General features: G+C 29.0%; 1 protein-coding gene across 1 annotated transcript; it reads left to right on the forward strand.

Annotated features, from left to right (window-relative positions):
* Positions 1-250: 250 nt before the first annotated feature.
* On the forward strand, positions 251-22,334 carry LOC147066357 (uncharacterized). Its single transcript, XM_085955581.1, has 6 exons — positions 251-421; positions 1,406-1,541; positions 6,012-6,213; positions 7,403-7,438; positions 21,059-21,175; positions 21,901-22,334. The coding sequence occupies exons 1-6, from the start codon at positions 337-339 to the stop codon at positions 22,135-22,137; spliced, it is 813 nt and encodes a 270-aa protein (XP_085811707.1). The 5' UTR covers positions 251-336; the 3' UTR covers positions 22,138-22,334.
* Positions 22,335-23,921: the final 1,587 nt, after the last annotated feature.

The raw sequence follows: 23,921 nt of genomic DNA on the forward strand, positions 1-23,921 counted from the left end.
TTGTATTCACGTAAATCATGGAGACTATATTTAGATATATGAAAAAAACGTTGTTTGATTACCCTAATCAACCATGCACCAATGACATTGTAATAATCACAGCTCATGGTTGTTAACTTTGATTCACTTTAAATAATACAAACTACATGTAAAAAATATACAATTTTCTCTCCACAAAAATCCCTCAGATGAGAACCGCTGTCTATATAAGCATTATGCTTGTAACCGACAATTTTAGTTAACAGTTTTATTTTGTATTGGCAACACAGTCCCAGTTTTGTTCTCGAAATTAATGAATGTTAAATATATTTAATTATTTATTATTAAAAAATCAATATGAATAGACTATCGCAGTATTTTTTGTTAACAGTGGTTTTAATATCAATAACAAATGCATATGATTGGGAAGATTCGGATTTCAGTGAGTTTATTAACAAGTTTCTGACTACCATATAAATTTTAAATATATTATAAATACCTATATGAAGAAAATAATATTTTGTAACCTTATTTTAATATCATTTTTAAATTATTATATAATAATTGACATTTGTTTTATATCTTTTAGCAACTAAAATCCTTTACAATAAAATAAAACTTTTTTTGTGTTAAGGAAAATCATTCATCACATTTAATTTTTAATTTCATTATTTTCCGTATTAGAGTCAACGAAATTCATTAGATACATAATCCTGTTAAATTATAATCAATGACATTGTATTATATATATTATATAAAACAATAAATACAATGATTTAAATCAGATTGTTTACAAAAATCTCGAATCGTGTTTTTATGGTTAACAGATAATTTTGTCATAAAAATACTGCTTCACATAAACCTTGATTTTTTCGTGTATTTGTAAAAAAAAACTTGTCATTATGATGTTGACAACTTGTTGTCTCATAAACATTTTTAATGGACGTTACATTGTTTTTAAATTGCATTATACGTATAATTTGATGTCGAGTTATATTCATGACTATAGGATGATATGCTTTTTATAGTACCTCGTTTATAATATCAAAAAAATTATTACTATTACATAGAATATAAATTTTTTAAAACAATTAGAACCAAGATATTTAATACAACGCGAAATTAAATTATGCATTCGACGATTTGTTTAGCTTTCATTATAATACATTTTGAAATTAACAATAGCGTAATGGCTTATTTATCTCTTTATAACTCTTTTAAAATTTCATGGGAATCCATATTATGAATTTAAAATTTTTACTTTATCTTTATCTTTAATGATCAAATATTTTTTGATCACTAAAATATAGTAAGTCAATTAATATACTGAATAAAAATATTTAATGATTGTTTTACAATTTTTTTTCAATGATTTCACTATTCAATAAAATCTTTGTGCTTACGAGATCCTATTTTCTTATTTCAGATATGATCCTTCAGCAAGATTTAACGGATGATACAAATTTCTTCGAAGATGAATACCTTATGCCAGTAAACTACAGACTTAAGAGAGATGTATCCTCAACTGCAAGTCCTGCTGTTGATAGTACTGGTTGCAAAACGTAAGATATTATTATTATATTCCTTACAAAAATATATTTAGTTTATAGACTTGTCTGAAAATCTTTTTTTTTTTTCTTTATAAATTGAATAGTATATTTGAAAAAATCAATATCAAACTGGGTTTTTATTGTTGAATTGCATGTTATATGATATTGGCCTTTTATAAAGTACCTAAATCTCAAATAATAACTATTCAGAACTTTTAAATTAATTAGAGTGAACCGCATAAATTATTTTTCTCAATTTTTTACCAAAAACTAATAGAAACATATTAACTGGTAAACGGCAGTTATAATATTTCATCATAGAAAATACTTTTCATGGATTATAACATATCGTCACCACAATACTAGAGCTATATAACTTGATTTTCACTCTTTATGAGATAGCTATTGAATATGATTCTACATTTCCTTCTTGACAAAACGATAAGACTAGGTTAATCAAAAGTTAATGGGAACTGTATTTATTAATTTTATGTTTGAAAATATTAGATATCAATGCTAAGCAAATACAAAATAATATGTACAATCTTGTTTCATTTGATTGAACATTATTTAATTGTTCCCAATTAGACAAGCACAATTTCCCATTTTTATTTTAAATAATAATAAAATTATAGCTTTATAGCTTAGATTTATGTTAATCCAGTAAATTTTAAATTTAATTTTCCAAACAATGACCAAATCAGAGTTATCTAGGTGTAGTATTGAGCAGTGGTGAAGGGTGGAGGTAGGCTGTTAAGATCCGACATAAATACTACACACTGAGCTTTGTCAGTTAAAAATATTTGTTTTCATTGAACTAAGACTGCAATGTGTAGATAGTATTTGTTAGTTTTTTATAATTTAATTAAACCCTGCTTGATCACAGTCATAGTAGATGATAGTCAAAAAATATTATTTGTTTATGTCTAAAATATAAAAAATTATGCCATTTAACCAAATATTTAAATATGTGTAAAATTAATCATAATAATTTGTAATTAACACATTTTTATCGATTATGGTTTGGTTTAGGCAGGGCTTCATGAATTTGAAAAAAGTTACTAACACCATCTGTAATATTATGTATTCTTAATTCAATGAAAACAGATAAGTATGACTGAAAAAGTGTGCACTATTTTTGTCGGATCGCCCATAGCAAACAGAAACTATTATGGTTTGGTAAGGCAGGGCTCAGTTGAATTTTAAAGACTAACCATCATTGTCTGCAAATTGTATTCTTAGTTCAACGAAAACAAATCAGTATGACTGACTGGCAAAGCTTATTGTGCACTATTTATGTCGAATTATAACAGCCTACCTCCACTCCTCGCCACTGGTATTGAGGTGATGATATATATATATATATATATATTGTATACTTATACAAAGTTATGTTTATTAATTATTTATAAAAAAGGTAATTTAATTCAATTTTAAATACAATGTAGGTATATTACCTACTGAAGATAATTGTAGTGTAAAATATATAATATAGTATAAAATATATAATGTAGTATATTTTATATAATGATCTATTTATTGTTTTTTTTGTTTCAATACGAATGATACACGTTTATCAATAAATTAATAGAAATTGATCTATAATACACATCCTGTACAATTTATAAAATACTGTATAGAAAAATAATGAAAAACGTGACCAAGCAACATGGTAAATACTATTAAAATCACAATGTTTCATTACAGCGTGATTTATTTATTCGGTGTGGAAGAACTCTGATTAAAGTATCTCAAAAAAAAAAACAACAAAGAATGTTGTCATATAATTTATTTACTTAATATCTTTTCATCGTGTGTGTAGTGGAAAAATTTTATATTATATAAAATTATAATAAATTCTAAAGTATTATTATTTTTTACACTCCATAATACTGTCGTATATCTTCATAATTGATATAATTATATAAGAACTGTAATACCTTTAATTACATATAAAATATAAATGTTATATATAACTTATAGATCAAATATTCACACAACATAAATAATGCCCTTGTTCTTCTTCTAATTATAAAGATATTTTAAAGTGATTTAAAAATTGATAATTTTATGAAAATCTTTCCATAATATAACTAAAAAAAAAATTTATAAATAAATATTCGTCGATATCATACAATAAATTACATTACGACTAGCTTTTCTTAGGGAAATATGTTCAACTAATACAAAATAAATATAATTTTGTTTATTGCGTATGTACTGGCCAAAATACTCAAATTTGCTTGACTTATATATTTAAATATTTAATGGAAAAGTTGATCAATAGAATAAAATATACTATACTAGAGTATGTAATTTAATGTATGATAAATGTATTTGACGCAGCAGTAATAATTAGAAAACCAACCAGTGCCATAATCTAGTTACAAACCGTAGTAATTACAATTGAATTTAATGAAATGCAAACTGCATTTCACTCGGCCAGTGTTATTAGTGTTATTACATTACTGTTAGATCGACTCGCGATAATCGACCATTGTTATACAACTCTCTAAAAAGTACCTATATGATAATTATTTTAGTTAAAATATTTATATTATAGTACTATTAAATATAATTTTATTATAAAAAAGTGATAAAACTATTGACAAATCGCACCCTCGCAACTAAACTGCCACAATCCCAAATCGTCAAACAGAGAAAATCAGCTTATAAGTTTTTACCTTTTCGCATTTTTGTACTGTGTTTTTGAAATATGTTTAGATATTGAATAAAGTTTTGACTTGAATTTGATGACTTAGAGATATGAAATTTTCAGTACATGTACTTTGGACGATAGACAATGAAACTTAGTAATTAACTCAAAACACGTAAATTTGGACTTGTGGCGGTTTAGTTGCGAGGGTGCGAAATATTTGTATGTTTGAGATATTCTTATTTACGTATCAAATCTAACATTATTCTAATATACGTAATTGATTGAATAAATCAAAAATTACTGCTAGAAATATTGAATATACACAAAGTTTAGGAGTGTTGAGTTCTTTATTTTTATAAAAACTTCAGTTAAAACGTAGTTATACGAAATAATTTGCATTAATAATTATAGAATTATTGATAACTTAAAAGCAAAGGGATCTTAATAAGTCAAGAATGTGAGGAAGGGTTTTTCTCATATGTATATTTTTGAGGTTTTCCAAAATATGTGTGGCAGTAGGTGAAGTGGATGAACGTTGGAGTTAAGAACTGAAGTCTGAGGATGATATACGAGTAGATTGCATGTTTATTTGCAAGTTTGACAGATACAGTGATGCAATGGTACAATTTAATAGAGATGTAGGTAATATTCCGAGGCGCTATGTTATCTAGCAAGGTACAATGAGGTTAACGAGTGAGAAAATCGAATGAGAATATCGAGTGGCTATTTTGAGTGAGTATTACGAGTCAGAGATTTTATCGATCGCCTTTTTATTTAACCCAGGTCAGTAAAAATAAATGCTTAGACAATTATTCCAGGCTTTTGGTAAGAAAAACATTTCAATATGATAAACATTAATAATGTTACTGAGGTGAAGAAGTGCTACTTGCAAGAAGTAATTTGCCAGTGTTTTTCTAACTTTTTTTTTCCTTTCTCACCGAGTCAGCGTTATTAAAAACTGTTGATGGCATGTGAATCATTAAATAAATAAATGGCAATTAAATAAATGATAATATTTTGAGAACTGTAATACGCCGATCCGTTGCCACCCACATATGTTCTTTGGAAGTTAAAAATTAAATTATCATATTTGTTGCTTTAATAAAAAAATAGCACGTTTTACAATAAAATTGTTTATCGGAATCGATGCCAGCAATTATTATTTTTTTGGTAATAATTATCACAATATAACAATATCTGGTATTTTTACATTTATCTGTCATCTTTCAAGCCATTAGAAAATTAGTAAAGTTACTTTTCAAATTATGTATAAATAGTGTAATAAGTAACAACAATTCATATTCTATAAGACAAGTATCTCAAAAATATATTAATTGAATTACCGAAAGAAAAATCATTCACAAAAAATAATGATGAGAATAACAGTTTTAGTATCTTTAATTCCTATAATTACTTATATACGATCAAGCTATAAATTACATTAACAATGGCTTTGTTAAAAAACATTCATAATAAAATAATTAGAAGTGACATTATATTATAAATAAAACAGCTGTGCTTAATACTTGATAAGTAAGTTCTCATGGAAAAAACATTGTAGTTAAATTACAAATTTGGATCTTAAAATAATTAAGATTTGTACTTAAATATTTTTTTGTATTCAGAAATACTTTAATACTAATATTTTCAATAATTAGCATTAATTTTATTTATTGCATGTAGTGAAAACTACTTTTTTGTTTTTAGGTACCTCAATTACAACAACTTAAATATGTTAAGTGTTGTAATTAAATAAATATTCATGTTATATTGTATGTAATGTATTAATTTCGTATCTAAATTAATTTTGTTTTTGTTTAAAGCAAAGGCCCGCAGAATAATCGAAATCAAAAATCGTGCTGCGGGGACAAAGATGACTTCAAGATGCACGGAGATGCCTTGAAGGACTTGAGGCGCGAGTGTTTTGTGGAAGTTCGCAAATCTCGCGCTACCAAGGTGGAAGAGACGGGACCTGTTGACATGTTCAACTGCGATAAGATGTCCAAGTCTAAGGAGGAACTTATCGTAAGATTAATTAATTTCTTTTTGTATCTTACTGATATGAAGATGTATCTACTGCAATTATTGTAATTTGTTATTAATTAATTATTATGATAATTCTGAAAGAAAAAAAATATGATTTTCAATATTATGATACATTTACAATAATTTTTCCCGGTCGCATATACAAACCTGTCTCGACTACAAAACGGCGAATTTTTTTTCGGTTTGATTTTGTTACATCATCGCGCAGATTATTCTTTTTGCGATCAGTCATTCGTTTCGGCTAGTCACTTGACTTCACTGTCCCGGCATGGTCTAACCTGTGTGCTCGGAAAAGAGTTGCACAATTCTGGCAATTTGATTGATGGTCACGTCAAAGTCTAGAAGAGTTTCTATGTGCGGCCGGGTCAAGTATCATTTTCGTAGTTGTATTTTGGGAAAAAAGCAACATTTAATTATTATTTTGAAGAATAATTTTATGTCTTATATTTATACCATTTGCCAATTTATTTGAGAAACTTTCTCGTAAATTAAATATTTATCTGTTTGATTTTTGTCGTAAATGAGTTTTAATTATTTTTACTGTACCTTCTAGAAAAAGTATGTAAGTCATCATTTAATTTTAAACTGTTAAAATTTGTTATTTGTATATTGAGAATAATTGTTACACTGACTTAGGTATACCCAGTGTAATTTACCAAATTTGAATAGAATAATATTTAACTGAGTTTTATGTATTATATACAATTGTTGCATTCAGAAATATTTAAAAGTTAATTAGGTATATAGATAAAAAAATATTCTACTCTGATATTGTTATTTTTGACTTACATAGTTTTGCCCAAATACTACATAACACATTATATAGGTATAACACCACCGACATAAGAATGCTTACGAAATGAGCGGGGTAGTGTAAATTAAACATAGTAACTAAACGTTAATTCTACTTTATATATAAAAGATTAGTAAATCTGAAAGTAAATAATATGCAAATAGAAGATTCATTATTTATATTTTTTAATCTAGAAAATTTGTTAGTATTGTCGGGGTGGTACTTTACCTGTAAACTAAAAAAATATTTTCAAATATTCACACAAGATTATGTAGCTTTTATATCTGAATGACATTTTAATTTTATTGTTTTGAAAATAACTGTTCCGTTATATTTTTTTATTGTTTTAAACTATATAATATACTTTTTTTACAGTGTGTTATGGAATGCGTATCTAAGAAAAGAGGACTGGTAAGTTAAAAAAATTAACTTTAAAAATACTTAACATAATGCCATGGGTAAAAACCTAAATGTTTACTACTATACATACATGTTAAAAGAAATAATTTAAATTGCAAACGTGCACATATATTTATTTCTATGATAACCAGGAATAATTTAAAATATTATATTTTTAATTAATATAAATGATATTGATTGTATATGTACACAGTATTAATTCATTAATAATTTTAGTATTGATATAAATTGAAATAATATTTGATCATAATATGTTATTCCGTTGAATGCTTTGATTACTCACTATACGTAATTGCATGACATATTATAAAAATTCATTTTTAATTTCAATTAGCCAAATTGATAATACATACTATCAAAATATACTTAATAATCGGTCTATCTATGCGAATAGTGTTGATTACTCTAATGATGATTCAATTGCATGAGTATTAATGGTTTTTAAATTATTGTTTGACACTTATTTTTTTATAAATTTTATTCTAAATGCATTTACAAAAATAGTCACACAATCTACCGAAACTTTGGTATTTTTCTCAGGGCGTATTCCTATAATTTATAGAAATATATTTAAAACTTGCGATATTGAGCAAAATTTAATTAATCATAATAGCTGAAAATAATACAAACTTATTGGTATTCTTTACTATTATTTTTTGTATAAATCCATGATACCTACTAAGAAATAACAAGATCGTTATGGTACAATATACTTTAATGTATTTTAAGGGGGTTAGTTTTTTAGGCTTTCACTCAAGCTCATTACACAAAATTACACACACCGATTTCAAGTGTGCCGCTCTAATTTCTTGGTATCTCTTAATGGTGAGTTATCTACACTGTACTACGAGTAATATTTCAAATTCCGGTAATATTTGTGACAGAGGCTTGTGGAGACTTACTCGTAAAAAGTACTTAAATGTACCTTATTCTTCTTTCTTTCACCTTGTCACGACCCAGCATTGGGGTATAGGACAAGCACAAGTTCGCGCCACTTCATTCGATCCATCGGCAACTCTTGCGCCTCCCACCATTCCTGACCTGCAGCGCGTAGATCGCTTTTGTAGCACCGCTGCAGGGTGAGGGAGGGCCGGCCACGACGACGGAACCCTTGATGCTGTGCCACAAGGGTACGAAGTGTCGCACTATTTGGCATCCGGAACACTAATGTCCCAGCCACGTAAAACGTCTCTTTGTGATTACGTCAATCACCGAAGGCTGCTGTGTCTGCTCACGAACTCGGGTGTTTGTAACGCGGTCGTACCAATGTACCCCTAAGATTCGGCGGAGACATCGATTCTTAACCGGTTAAGTGCCCAAAGCGTCTTTGCACGCCCTAATTACACCAATTCTTATGTTAATTACTATCAATTAACTAATTGCGGCATAGAAAGGATTAAAGCTGAAAAGCCGAAAAAAATGTATACATATTGTTATTTGCCACATATTGTACCAATTTACAATTGTGTAACTAATTGAATCTTGACGAATAGTATCTATGGTTAGAGGTAATTTTATTTGACGTAGATGGAGCAATCAATTCATTGAACGATTTATGATATAGAATGCGTATTTATCATATAGAAATTGGATATAAAATATTACATAAAAATCCCTGCAACTAACGTCAAATGGGCTTTTAACATACTCATAAAAGCGTACTTGTACATAACAAAATAAACGACTAATATTATTACGTGTGAACACTGTCATCTTCAATAATAATTACGTTTAGTTGCATGTTGCGATGCGTTGATATTTTTACTAGGCGTTTGTAGTTGAAATTTACGGTTTTTATTTTTTATCATGGGATCCTCAAAATCGGTCGGTTCCACGGACATTCACACCGCTAAAAACCCGCCACCGCATAATATGGTGCATAGTTTTTTGGATTGGTAGCTCTGCGATATTGAAAACATATTTACGTAGGTAATATTAATAATATTGAACGTGAGCATAAACAATTGACCATGATTTTTTCATGTTATAGGTACCTAGTAGGTATAAAGTAGAATTTACCACGAATTGCGTAATAAATTTATAAGTTGTATTATTTCATAGTAATTTATCAAAAAATATTTTTGGGTTTCTCCTAGCATCTATGAACCACAAGTTACTGATTGGCGACCATATTTTATATTTTAGTCATATACTAGCTCAGGGTTTCCCAAACTTTTTCTGTAATGGAACACTTTGCAAGCCCGGAAATTTTAACGGAACACTTAGTTTATTTTGTAGGTTATTTATTAGTGCAGCTAACCGTTCTGCCAATTTTGGCAAATGTTGTTAAACTGACAAGACAGCCAGTCAGTTAAAAATAATATAGGTACCCCATCTTTTTAATGCGCACGGTGTGTACTTAGATCATGGCCCCACATCCCGAAGCGGGCCCCCAGGCTAGGATCTTTGACGGGCCCCCTACTTATCGCTAAGGTTAAAGGTAATGTGACTATCTACAGTTGCATATTCCAAATGGTGTTCGAGGTAAAATTTAGGGTATTTTTAGCGATTTTTTGTATTTTTAATACACCCACTTTCATGTTGATTGCACAATTATGGACATGTCAAATATCGACAATAATCAAAAATTGTAAGTATGGCAAAACCACATACTATTAAATTTTAGTAAGCTTGGAATGAAACAACGCCTCAGGCGACATTTTTTACTATTAGTGCATGTTTGTGATGCGTGTTTATCTCACTTGGCTGGTCAATCTCTCACGCCGGGCCCCCAGGCTTGAGGACTTTCAGGAGATTGATCATCACTCGCCTTTCAATATGAAGTAGATTCTTTAATTATTTTAGTTTTACTTATTTTACTTCTACTTAGTAGAAGATCTTTAAATGTGTTCCAGTGTATAAAACCTTTCCAAATGGTCGCGAAACACCTATTCAGGTTCGAGTTTGGGAAACCCTGCACTAGCTTATGCTTTGAGTTAAACATCCATATTATGATGATCTGATTCGTTGTCTAATTATTATCGTATTATTGTATATATCGTGGTACATATTAGGAATATATAATATATTTATGTGATTACATCATTTAAAAGACAGGCGGTTAAAATTGATTGGTACATAAAGCAATTTTGATCTGTTTATATGTTTATAAATATGTTACCCAAGAGTCAGGAGTAGAAAACAACATCAACGGTAGAGAGGTTGATATCAAACAATGAGTCGAATAAACTCAATAAGTACTACAGGCCAAGGTTATTTTCATCAGATAGTACCTTAGTAGTAACAATTGACTCGTGAATCAACTACTATAGATATACTCAACGGTGGGGCATATAACTGTAATATGTATAACTGTAATATCAATATCTCTACTAGTAAACTGTTACGTATTGGAATTAAATTTAATGTATGCGCAATACATTATTTGCGAGGTATTTCTACTCGAATTTCAATTAAGTGGATGCCTACTAAAACAAGTTATTGATTTAAAAAATTGACCGAGTTACTAAATATTTGCGGTAATTGCCTGCTCGCCGCAAATATTTAAGTACTACTTTATGCAATTTAAGTAGGTAACAAGACTAAAAACTTATTTTCTGTAATTATATACGAGCATGTATCTAAAAAAGTACAATACTAAATGCGATACAAAATTATTATCATACTGAGCAAATGTTATTTATTATTATTACGATTAAAGGTCGTATGCATAGTTTAATTACATAAGAAGTGGGCTTATGTAGCCGATTATTAACACATATTGTGTGATGTATTATAAAGAAATAGTATAAGTCAAATTATTAAAGTTACTGTACATTAAATTTGTCAGCTGAATGCAAAACTATTTAATACATAACTCACATTTTAAATGTTTTACAGAAGTGTTCTTTGAATCGTTATATTTAAGTTAATTGTTATTTATCTAGTCACATTTATACATCATTTTTTTATCGATATTCCTACTAAAATATAATGTACCTGTATATTCATCTGTAAACATAATTCAATATTTGAAGTAGGTTGTTATTATGCATGAGCTGTTCATAGTAGGTAGGTACCAAAAACAATTTAGTTAGTTTCTAAAACTCAGGTGGAGTTATCTTGGAAATATTTCCGCGAAAACTTTTCAAATGACGAACTCGTTGTAATAATCAAATATTTCCCCATGGTCCAATATTATTATTACACTTTTAATAGTAAGATTATATTTATTTTATGACGACGCATATATTTTTGATTCCTAAGAAGTAATAATTTTGGTGTAATGTGAGTATATTATTATTTCACTAACAAACCAGAAAGTCTTTTATTAAAACTGAGTTTTTATATTTAGTTTGTTTCCAATTAAAAAGGATAAGTTGACATATTTAAATTTTAAATTTCAACTAAAACAAGTTGATTGAAATATATATAGCAGTTATCCGTTAAAGATTAAGTAAAAGGCAATATACATAATTTCTACTGAAATTTGCTGTGAAAGTGAATTAATTAATAACGTATCTAATATACTGTTGCTAGTTGTTAAATAATATCACTATTTCATATAATTTTATATTAATTTATTAAAGGGTAATTTAATTTAATTATACTTAGGTATATTAGAGGAATATTAGATTACTAAGATACAATAATACACAAATTAACGTATTACAAACTGCCATACTAGTAACTATTGTACTTTTGACAATTCATAATTTGGAAAAGTTATGTGAAATAGTTATTACACAAATCCTAAAAAAAATCTTGTACCGCGTAGTATTTGAACACACGTTTTTGCTAGCTGTACAATGGGTCTAACCACTAAGCTTCCTTTCCATATAGTAACATTCCAGATATTATCCAATACCCCCGCAATCTGAAGTCTCAAAAATTCCGTCAATATTGGCTTACTTTATTATTGTATTTACTAATACTGACTTACTTACTACGGGGGTTTCTTGTTTTCAGTTGTCTTAAATTACCAACATTGCAATGTTATTTGTCATTTATTATTTTTATAAACTATCAGTAATGCATGTCATTCAAATGTTAACTCAGTGTATACTGATAACTTCTCCAAGCTGTATCCTGAGTTGGAATTTCACTAAAGAGTACGGGAGCATTTGCAGGGACTCAGATCACATAGTTGTTTTTCAGTAAAAGTGAAAAAAATACGAGACTTAAAATTTGATACCTCAGTGCAGCGTTAGGTTTACTATTATTAATACAATGAGATTAGGGGTACATTTATACAGATCGGACAATCAATTTCACTGCACACTTAATTATATTTAGTTCGTAACTTTGAACTTATTATAATAAGATTTTTAGGTATTGTTATTGCTTGAATGCCATTTTATAACTGTATTGTCGGTCACCTTCTATAGTTTTTGGTGCGTTTACAAGTGATAATTCATTTTTAAAAATAACCTCCTTCGTTTTTTCAAACACACTTTTACCGTTGCGATTTAGAATTTTCGCCTGGCACCTGTTATACTTATTTGCCACGGTTAACAACCTCACAATAACGTAGTAAGGTTATAGATTTTAGGGTATGGTTAAATTTTGCTGTACGTATTGCATAGAATAATAAAATTGTATACTTTCGTAACATATAAAATGACCAAATCTGTATGTGGTTTTGCTAGTCAAATGCAACGTAATTGTTTTCATTAGCAATACGATAATGAAAACAATTCAGCGACATTTGTGGTGGCGATTTAAAAATTATTTAAATTTACTCCCTATTTTGTTCCAATACAGGATATTATTAAAATTTAAATTAAAAATAATAAGCAAAAGGAAGAATTTAATTATATAAATATTTTGTCAATCGTTATTCAATAAGCGATAGAAATAGTATGTTCTATTATACATACAATAAAAAAAATACATAACCATCACACCATAATGGGTATTTTTGTCAAATGATTAATGCAAAATATTCAGTACCATGGATGTAGACAGTTATATTTAAGTCACCATATTTATATTCTATTAATCGTGATTGAATTTAATAATATATATATGATTTTATTACAAAATAATTAAGGTAATTAGGTATGCAATTTTGAAAAAAAAACATTTTTTTTGTCATAGCGGAAAAACCACACGCGAGTTGTGCTAATATTTGGATGAAAAATAATATTTTGCTTTCAAAAAGACGACTCGTTAACCCGGAAATCCAGATTCGAGCTATTATATTATTGAATATTATATAAATGCGGTTATAAAACTCACGTACCATGAACTATACACGTAACTAATTCAGCACGCTAATTCGTCAATACTATTAACAGCTAATAAAATTAATGTTGATTTCCAATTCATTTAATTTTTACAACATTGTCCGGGGTATGAATCCTGCTATAATAATATAACTTTACTAAATACCTCTGTATTTTCAAATAAGATTTTTCTATTGGTTACAATATATTTTTTCAGAAGTGTTTTTCAAAATTATGTATGTTCAATAATTAGAATGTTACATTCTTAAATATTGTGAAATATACGTATGATAGTGATCCGTGGCATCGGTTAGTAATTAAAGTAATACCTACTTTGATTTAAAACACAAAAGCATATCGCTAATAGTAACTCTATTTGAAAAGCGCGATTAGTTTAAATTCATTGCAATTAAGTATGGAGCCTATAGCATAATGCATGTAGCATGGGCGCGAAACCCGAGAGATGCAGGTTTAATTCCTGCTGCGTGTCTTACTTTTTTCAAAAGTTTTCAAAATTATGAATGTTAAATACCTCTGTATTTTTACTCTGAATTTAATAACATTTTTAAAACGGAAATACTGCAAACTTACTTGATAATAAATTGCTACTAGTATATCAGAATTCCAGATTGACTTCTATTGTTGCGGACCATGTGATATGAGAAATTAAAGTAAATACGCGATTTTTCCACCAAATCACTATGTCTTGGAAACCGTTGCGTATCTATGGTACCTACCTTATACGGTTTTTGAACGCTACCTGAGTCATTCAATAATTATCCATCGGATGGAAATATTGCATACTCCTTAAATTCTAGCTAAATCACAGCAGTAGTCCTCGAATTCGTTGATGATCTTAAAAGCTTTCAATTATTGAAATTTATTCTGGAAAAAAAAATATTTAAGTTATTTTAATATATTATTATTACAGGATTATTGCCCCACCTTATATTATTATACCTAGCGTAGTAGTATGATATAATGGATACACTTGTGGTACGTTGTTGTACCTAATGACAAAATTATTTGAAACATATTTTTTTGGCTTTTATTCATAAATTGAATGGTTCTATCTTTTAGAATGTCTGCAGAGAATACGATCGGATATGATCTTGCTGTGAATTTTACTAATGTGAAGTTCATGTATACATTCCATTATTTTCATTATTATTCTCCCCATTCCCCAAGTTGTCAAATTTTTCAGTCAAAACAAACATATCTTGTAGGTAAGATATCTAATAGTTTTGCCTGCAATGTCCTTTTTTCTAGACTTTACAGTATGCGCTTAATTAAGACTGTTTCCATTCTGGTCTCGATTCCATATCTCAAAATTAGTCTAATTTGAGTTTTATAAATCTTTGTTTTGCTGTCCATTCTGATGGCGTCGTTTTTAAACCAATGTCTCGTAGACATCCTGAGGTGGCTGAAATTTTATTGATAAGCCATTTTAATTCACTAATAGATTCTTGGTCTTGTTCTTGCGATGGTATAGTGGCAGAATATTTTCTTTTAAAACTTTGGATTTCAGGCTCGAATGCAGCGTCTGAAAAATTCACATGTTCTTCCACAGTGTTGGTAAAATTAACGGTAAAACTCTTCAGATAATCAAAATTTGATAATACAGGTGATAATGATGATTGACATCTTGTTGGTAAATGTTTATGAAGAAGAAAAACCAAAATATTTAGTAGTTATATGTTTTTTTAAATGTTTTAAAAACAGTATATTATTTCAGTTCAGGTTAGCGAGCCCGCGTGAAAATTTTAGCCATAACGGTACGTAAACGAATTTCCCAATCAGATGTTCATCAACCTGTGCCTACAACCTGCACGCAGGATTATGTAAACATAACAATCAAAAATGCAAATTTATTATTCCGTGCATTATTATTTGTTTGCCAATTCTGATTTTCTGTATCGCTTTGATTTGCGTTGTATTGGGAACAGTGAAATACGCACGCATTGGCAAATAACGCCGGCGCATTCTCATTTGGACGAATGTCTGTAAACAAATTATTTTTTTGTATTTTTAATGACTGCAAACGATTTTTCTAAATAAAACATTGGAAAGTAACCAAACGTGGAGATTTTTAAATATTGTATTTGAATTTATAACTAATTTGCATATAATGAATTTAACATTATTCAAATACTTTAGGGTCCATGTCAGCTTGAGACCATGTGGTAGATGCTTGCCACTAATTGTGTACTACTATAAGATATACTTATATTTACAACGAAATACTTATATTTAAAATTTTATGCATAAAATGCAAAAAAAAATACAAATATGTTATATATAACGAAATAATTAAACTTTTTAAAAATTTCAACAAACACAAAGTGTGAAATATGACGCAGTCGACGCAGAATAGTTTGAAAATTATAAACGATCTTAAAAAAATCGTATTTCTCACAAATTGGGTAAACAACCCAGTTACTCAAAGTATAACAAAATCTCTGCAACTACAGTAGAAAAATTAAACATTAAACTTGCGCAGATTGCGATTTATTACATTGCGCACGAATTACACCGGATGAATGCAATTATTATTGTAACCGATACTATTTTTTATGATTGTTCTTACACAAAGCCTACTGCATCGCTTTATCTCACTCGCCGTCGCTTCAACTACATCATATTTTCTATCAAAACTATCGAGCTTCACGCTTATGTGGTATGTTTATATGTTTATAACATCAAAAGAGCCTATACTGTAACCAGTCACCTAGGCGCTCAAATTATTTATATTCAGTATTATAGAATGTTAAATTCTCAAATCTTGTGAATTATTCATTGAATAAAAGAAATGGTATATTAAATTATTAGCACGTACGTGATAAATAAAAAAACTGAGAGATCCAAGCGTCAGTTAGTATAAAGGTACCTAGTTATGATATCTTATTTGATAACACAACCACTGATTGTCAATATTAATATAATTATTTATTATAATTATTTAATTAAGCATTTCATGTAAGAAGTACTAGTTAAATTTGTCGTAATTAAGTAGGATGCCCGTAACATAATTTGGTAAAGCACGTTAGTGCGAATCCAGTGTTTACAGGTTGAAGTGGCGTCAGGCGTCGTATTTTTTTTAAAAAAGATTTCTACTAGTACTTAATGTCTCAAATTGAAATTTAAAATCATAATTACAATGAATATATCTTTATATGTGTTGATAATCATTTTAATGTATCATTTTATCTCAATTTTTTTGTCTCTACTGTATATCTCATTCATCCTTTATGAGGTATCGAGTATAGAGTGGTAATTACATCACACGCAGTTCTCCATACGTATTACGTACTTAATTCAGAACCAAATTAGCGAGATGTGTCTCATTTGCGCTACGTGCTTGGTACACACGTACCTGAGCTTCACTAAAATTCAGTGAGCTAAATTTTGTCAAGCATGTATTCGTGCGCATTTAATGTCTTAAGTAATATTAGCGTTAATATTGCAAAACTTATTATCAAAACACAAACATATATACATACACGGACGTAGTCCCTAGTGGCTGTATCTACCAGTAGGTATAACAGGGAGTGTTATGTAGTAGTAGATAAGACTACTTCAGTTTATAACAATAGCTGTTCTCAGTTATTCTGACTTGATAGTTATAAACATTTTTAAACGATATAATTTCAAATATCGAATTAATTTTACACTGGTTTTATTTAAATTATTATTGACATTTACGACCCGATTACAATATTTTTATTCAACACTAATGAATGGAAAAAATATTTATCTATAATATATTTTTTTTAGTATTATTAATAACCATGTCCTTGCTTTTTCGTACAAGGTGGTTTCTTAGTAATTTTAAACACTCACAAACACCCAGGCTTTGATAAAAACACATAAATATTGTGTGACCTGACCGGGAATCGAACCCAGAACTCTCGGGTGGAAGGCAAGCGCCTTGCGCACTGTACCACGAGAGCCGCCTTCTATATTAGATTATTGTTCTATATTATAATATCTACGTCACTGAACATGCCAATTGTCGTAACCATCACTTTTCACTAAAGTGACATTTTTATGGCAATATATTTATTGTATACTCTTACATGAACGAACTGGCCAAGTGTCATAAATCCCAAAAATTATTTCATATCAAAATAATTCAAAACTAATTTTTAAGCCATTTCTAACTTGAAAAAAAATATTTCAGCCAAATGCTATATCCCTCTAAACGTAAGATACTGGTGTGGCAATAAAAAAAAATTCTCAATTTGTAATAAAATAATATTTCAAATAAAATTGTTAATGTTCACAATGAGTTGATTTTTTGCACATTACTCTTCCATAGTGCTCCGATCCAAGTAGCGTAACTCTCATTTTTTTATGAAAATATTAATAATTAAATATTTACTTATCATATCATTGCGAACATTTTATCAAAGCTTTAAAGTCCGTTTTCAATCAAATATGATTAATAATTTTGATTAATATTAAAATAAATCTAATGCCTACAGTTTTTTTCACTTCCTGATCAATTTGATATCTGAGGGATACGACAATTGGCTTAGACATTGACGCTAATATGTATCTCTATCTTGATTTGTAAATTTTTGATCCTAAGATGATTATAGTATGGGCTCCCATAGAGTATAAGATATGATTTAGATATGGGGGAAATATTCAAATCATATTTTAATATTTTTTTTAAATCCCTTTCACTCAAAAACGTCACGGCTAAATGTACGCACTCTATTAATTAAAATAAAATACAATATTTTCTTCTTATTTCATTAAAATTAATAATGATTAAGACTGGTTTCATCTACTTCAATAAGTCATTCTAGACTGATACAAAATATGGGTACATTCAATAATTGAGAATGTTCTATTGAGGCGTACAAAACTAGTTCTATTATATATTCATACAGTGTAATCCACTAAGTTACCACCAAAGTGTAGCTATTGGCTACTCTGCATGGAAATAAAATATATTGAAATTTATAATTGAATTTGATTTAATTTGGTTAGGTAGGGTAATTGAATTTTAAAAACTAACCAGCACCATTTGCATATTATATTTTTAGTTCAATGAAAACAAATATTGAACATACATAACTTGAAAACACCTCAGATATATATCCACTGGAAAAAACACATTTGAAAAAATACGATGCTCGACGGGATTTAAACCCGTATATCCCACTGGTATCACGCCAATAAGCTTTAACCAATTAAGCTACGAGCCTCATACCGAATTGCGATAATTTTATTTAAACTAGTAGGTCCTACATGAAATGCTTCCCAATGCTTAAAGATATCTTGTGAATTATTTGTTGAATGAAAGAAATGGTTTATGAAAACAAATACGATTGACTGAAAAAGTTTAGTGAGCATTATTTATGTCGCATCTTAACAGCCTACCTTATTTAATATAAGTATATTAAAATTCAATAAAATTACAGATAAATTAATTACAGTATTTTGTATTCTAAAATTCCATTCCATCGTCCACAATCCCGAGTTTAGAAGCGCCTAGCTTACAGATAGCTACGTGGTCAGACTGCCATAATAAGCGTTTTAGAATTATACCCTAACTCTTCAGTTGGTATGTTGGCTTTATTCTATTTGAACAACAGACACGGATACACATTGACCCAGAAGTGAACTGAAGCTGCCGTCGGTATATTTTCTGCGTCTCTAAGGATTGATATTGTGTTGGAGTTGGTACGTCAGATGTTGAGACCTGGGTACAAATTACTTGGCGTAACACATCATTGGCGAGAATAATTTAAGCATTAAGAAGGTTTTTTTTTTCTCTATTTTGGACTTTTAAATAAATATTTTTTGTAACTTATAGTATTCTCGTGTTAATGTATTATTCCAATATTTTTAACAACCTTACATTAACCTCAATTGAACTGATACTTCATAGTTATAGTTTCGTGAATAACATGGGTACCATTTTATTTCTTACAGTACAGCCGTTTATATAATAATAATATTCGACAATAATTTGATAAGAAAATAAAAATTTAAAATGTATTTACTATGGGTTTATCATTGTTTTACATTATACTAGTATCGCAATCAGGGAACTCAGAAATAATGGGAACTGAAATACGTAACGGGTAAGGCGAAGCATCTAACCGACTCGAGTAAGGAAGAATCCGAGTTAAACTCACACACGTGTTATGAATACGTTTTACGTCGAATACTAAAAACTGCTCTCGGTTTATGCATTTACGCTCATTTAATGTTGGTGTATTACTCACACTATTGCACGTGCATAATGCGTGCTTCATTTTCGTAGGACACTCACACATTCAAAACCCTGCATTAAGATGCGGCGGATTGAATATAGTCTATCGGTATTCTATTTATTATCTGTTCTGTGATCGCAATCATAGGTTTTACACACAGAATAGATTATCAAATAATATTCCAATAGGCTATATTCTAATACACTACATTTTGATGCAGGGTTTTGAATGTGTGAGAGTTCTGCGAAAATGAACCACGCATTATTTATAGACGTGCAATAATTTGCGTTTCAACCTTCAATACACCAATATTAAATGAGCGTCAATACATATACCGAGAGCAGTATTCGATGTATGACATATTATTGATACCTGTTTAAGTATATCCCTAGTCTTCCACACTCTAGATCGGTTGCCTGCTTCTCCACACCCGTTAGGTATTTGAGTTCCCATTTGTGTTCCATGATTATGTACTACAAAATAGGGTTCCCTGGTTTTACATAATACGTAATGATCAATTTATTACTTTTAAATCCTGAAAAATTTGATACAAGAAACAACGACTCGTCCAATTATATTTCAGTTATATTCATTGCAATAAAAGGTATATTGGTCAATATAAATGTATATTTTATTCTAAATTAGTAAAATATAATACAATGAAAATAATAAATTAACAATAATAATAATAAACATTGAATTGTGGACTATCGAAGGGTATTTAAAAATTAATATATATAATATACCTATATATATATAAAGATCCTATGAAATCGAAAATATTTATATCTACTCTAGATTCATACGTTATTAATGTTATTATATTTATATTGTCTAATTTTTTGAATGAACACAAACAAATTTCTCTTATTTAAAATAAGTCTCAATTAAATACCTCTTACAATACTAACGTAAAGCAATATTATTCTACATATAATTTACTTATACAGCTATAGAGTGTATATATTAGTGTTATAATATACTTTTATTTATTAAACTCATGATTTACTACATTATATACTAAACGACGCTCTGTGTAACAGCATGTTATAAAATACTGTTTCAATTTAGTTGCAGACCAGTGATCAAATTAAGTTGTTTTCATGTCATACGCTCTAGCAGTGCAATTGATTCTTAGAATTGCTGATGTATTGTTCAACGCACCAATATATCTATGCTGTGTTCCCTCGCTACTATAGCTCTGTTCTTTATAGGCGAGTCCTGACGGCAACATCTCAGCAAAGGACGTGACAAAGTTCGTCAAAGACGAGCTCGTAACCAAGGATTGGCAAAAAGACGTCATTGACAAAGTTATTGCGAAATGTCTTCAGGTAATGAAAATATTTTTCTCGAGTAAGCATTCAGTGAACACAGTAGCTAAAGTTCAGTAAACAATAAAAGGACTATGTACAAAGCGAATGATGTAGGTTCTGAAATTTTTTTTGTATTCTTAGAAGAATGTGTTATTTATTTAATAAATCGAAATATTTGAAAACTTCTCTTTGGTTAAAATTACTTCAAATATACACTACAATGATTATTGTGTGTCGTAATAAAATATTTAAAAGTAGTTTACTTTACCTGTAAATTAAAAATATTTACTTTCTTAAACCTAAATTATATTCTCACCAGACTTTTGAATGCATGATAATATTATAATAAAATATTATTTTTATCACTATTAGAAGTAGTTTGTTCAGACTTTTTCTAAATAATCAAATGTTCAGAGACATAAAAAATAGTCCCTGATTATTTTTGTTTCGTCACGTCTTTAGAATATTCAAAACGAAGCAATTTTCAATAAATCATATTATCCCCAACTGGACTAAAAAAGAAAGTTCCCACCACCACCCGTCATATATGCACAGCCGTGGATATGCACGGCCGCTTTCTATGACGCTTTAAACGTGTCTGAAAGAAGTGATTTTAAGTGCTCATTCCGTCCCGAGACGGAGCCGCACGGGACTAATGCTGCAATCATGCACCGTAGTGCTTAAAGAATAAAGTTAAGAAAGAAATTTTTACTGTATAATTAATTATGTTTAATGATTCACAGGAAGGCAGCACTGGAAGAAATGCTACAAATGGGAAGCAGGTGGCTGAAAATGCTACACCCGTTAAAAAATGCAATCCATCGACGTTGAAGTTCAGTCATTGTATATGGAGAGAAATGCAACTTGCATGCCCCAAAGATCAAATTAAAGATACAAGGCAATGTCAAAAATTGCGTGAGAGATTACAGAAAAAAGACGCGCCAAATACTGACTCTAATAATAACAAGAGGCCAAATTAATAATGGACCCCAGTAAGATGCGAATTTGTGATGTAATATTCGTGTCCAACTATAGAAATTTGAAACAGTATTTTATGACTACGTTTTGTAGTTTTTAATGTTTTGGTGATTATCAGTACTTTTGGCTGAGTTTTGGGTGATTTTTACTAGAATTGTAAGAGTTTTTTTTTTTAATAATAAATTATTTTAGAAAAGTATTGAATATCCATGTCTAAGTTTCCTTTTTTATATACTTACCAAATATTTCTTTGCCATTCAGACAAAAGTCATTACCTACAAAAGGATAATTTTAGCTATCATCAAACATGTAGGTTGGAAGACCAAAGCTTTACTCGATCAGTCAAGTGTAGGGACACACTTGAGTTGCTTGGTGTACAGGATTTATTAGAGACCGGAGAAAAATGGAGAAGAAACATTGAGGACAAGGTTCAATTTGAGATATAGCGCTGGTTGAAGAAGGACTTTATGAATATAAAGTGTCGTTTTCTTTTTTAAAAGAATATGTATAATAATCAAATCAACTTTTACAAGGATTATTTTATACGATAAAACAACCTCATAATAAATATACATAAAGGATAAAAGATGGTTTAAAAACATCCATGATTCGTACAAGTGCAGATCCACAATAGATGATACAACAAATATCGGACACGAAAATAAAATCATTATATTATTTTAAATATAGATACAATAAAATTAACAGTATCTTACAAACATAGAATATTATGGTTTCATGAAAATTTAAAAAAAAATCTAATATACTTATTTAACTTTTGTACTGTTCTATTTGAGTCATTTTTTGCGACCCGGGATTAACCTATGCGCACTGACCAATAGAAAATACACAACAACGAGATCAGTTTGTTAATGCTGAAAGGCGAAACCCGATCTCAAAAAATTACTCTGGAATAGTACAAAATTTAAATCAATTAATATTTAATATCACATTCTATCAAGTACCCTCGGTTGATAGTATTAATTAAAAATATAAATATTTGTTAATAATGAAATAGATGTTTGAGAAACTGATCATGCAGTTTTTGTATACTGATTTCAAACTTAAGACCATTATCAAGACTCTAATAATAAAATATTTTTCGTTTATATATTTATGGAAAGAAAAATTAGAAATACATATAAATATATTATATATTAGTGGCGAAGGGTAGAGGTAGGCTGTTAAAATTCTATATAAATAGTGCACAATAAATTTTGTCAATCATACTTATTTGTTTTCATTGAACTAAAACTACAATTTATAGATAGAGGTGGTTGGTTTTTAAAATTCAATTAAAGTCTGCGAAAACTAAGCCATAATAGGATAATAGTAAAATAATACTCGTCTATCTATAAAATATCTAAAATTATGCCATTGAATCATACATAATAATAGAACAATATTTTTTTATCTATTATAATTTGGGTTAGGCAGGGCCATTTAAAAAAATTAACCAACAATTGTGTAGTATGTATTCTTAATTTATCGAAAACAAATATGTATGAATGAAAAAGTTTGCACAATTTAGTCATACTGCCCAAAACACAACAAAAGTATTATAGTTTGGTTTGGGCAGAGTTTAATTGACTTTTAAAAACAAACCAACACCATCGATAAATGTAGTCTCAGTTCAATAAAACAATAATACATATGACTGACAAAGTTTAATGAGCACTATTTACGTTGGATCTTAATAGCCTGCCTCCACTCTTCGTCACTGAATATATACAATAAGTACACTCGTTCAATAATTAAATTGATAATAAATCAAAAAATATTGACT

This window comes from Rhyacophila brunnea, unplaced genomic scaffold, assembly GCF_057557595.1.
Source record: "Rhyacophila brunnea isolate RB1 unplaced genomic scaffold, BYU_Rbru_1.0 scaffold_5, whole genome shotgun sequence".
Lineage (NCBI taxonomy): Eukaryota > Metazoa > Arthropoda > Insecta > Trichoptera > Rhyacophilidae > Rhyacophila > Rhyacophila brunnea.

What these genes read in the sequence shown, in the direction of transcription:
- LOC147066357 (XM_085955581.1), top strand. Translation starts at nt 337, where the DNA reads ATGAATAGACTATCGCAGTATTTTTTGTTAACAGTGGTTTTAATATCA. An exon ending in TATCTAAGAAAAGAGGACTG is followed by an intron (nt 7,439 to 21,058) that starts GTAAGTTAAAAA and finishes TGTTCTTTATAG; the next exon opens with GCGAGTCCTGACGGCAACAT. An exon ending in TTATTGCGAAATGTCTTCAG is followed by an intron (nt 21,176 to 21,900) that starts GTAATGAAAATA and finishes AATGATTCACAG; the next exon opens with GAAGGCAGCACTGGAAGAAA.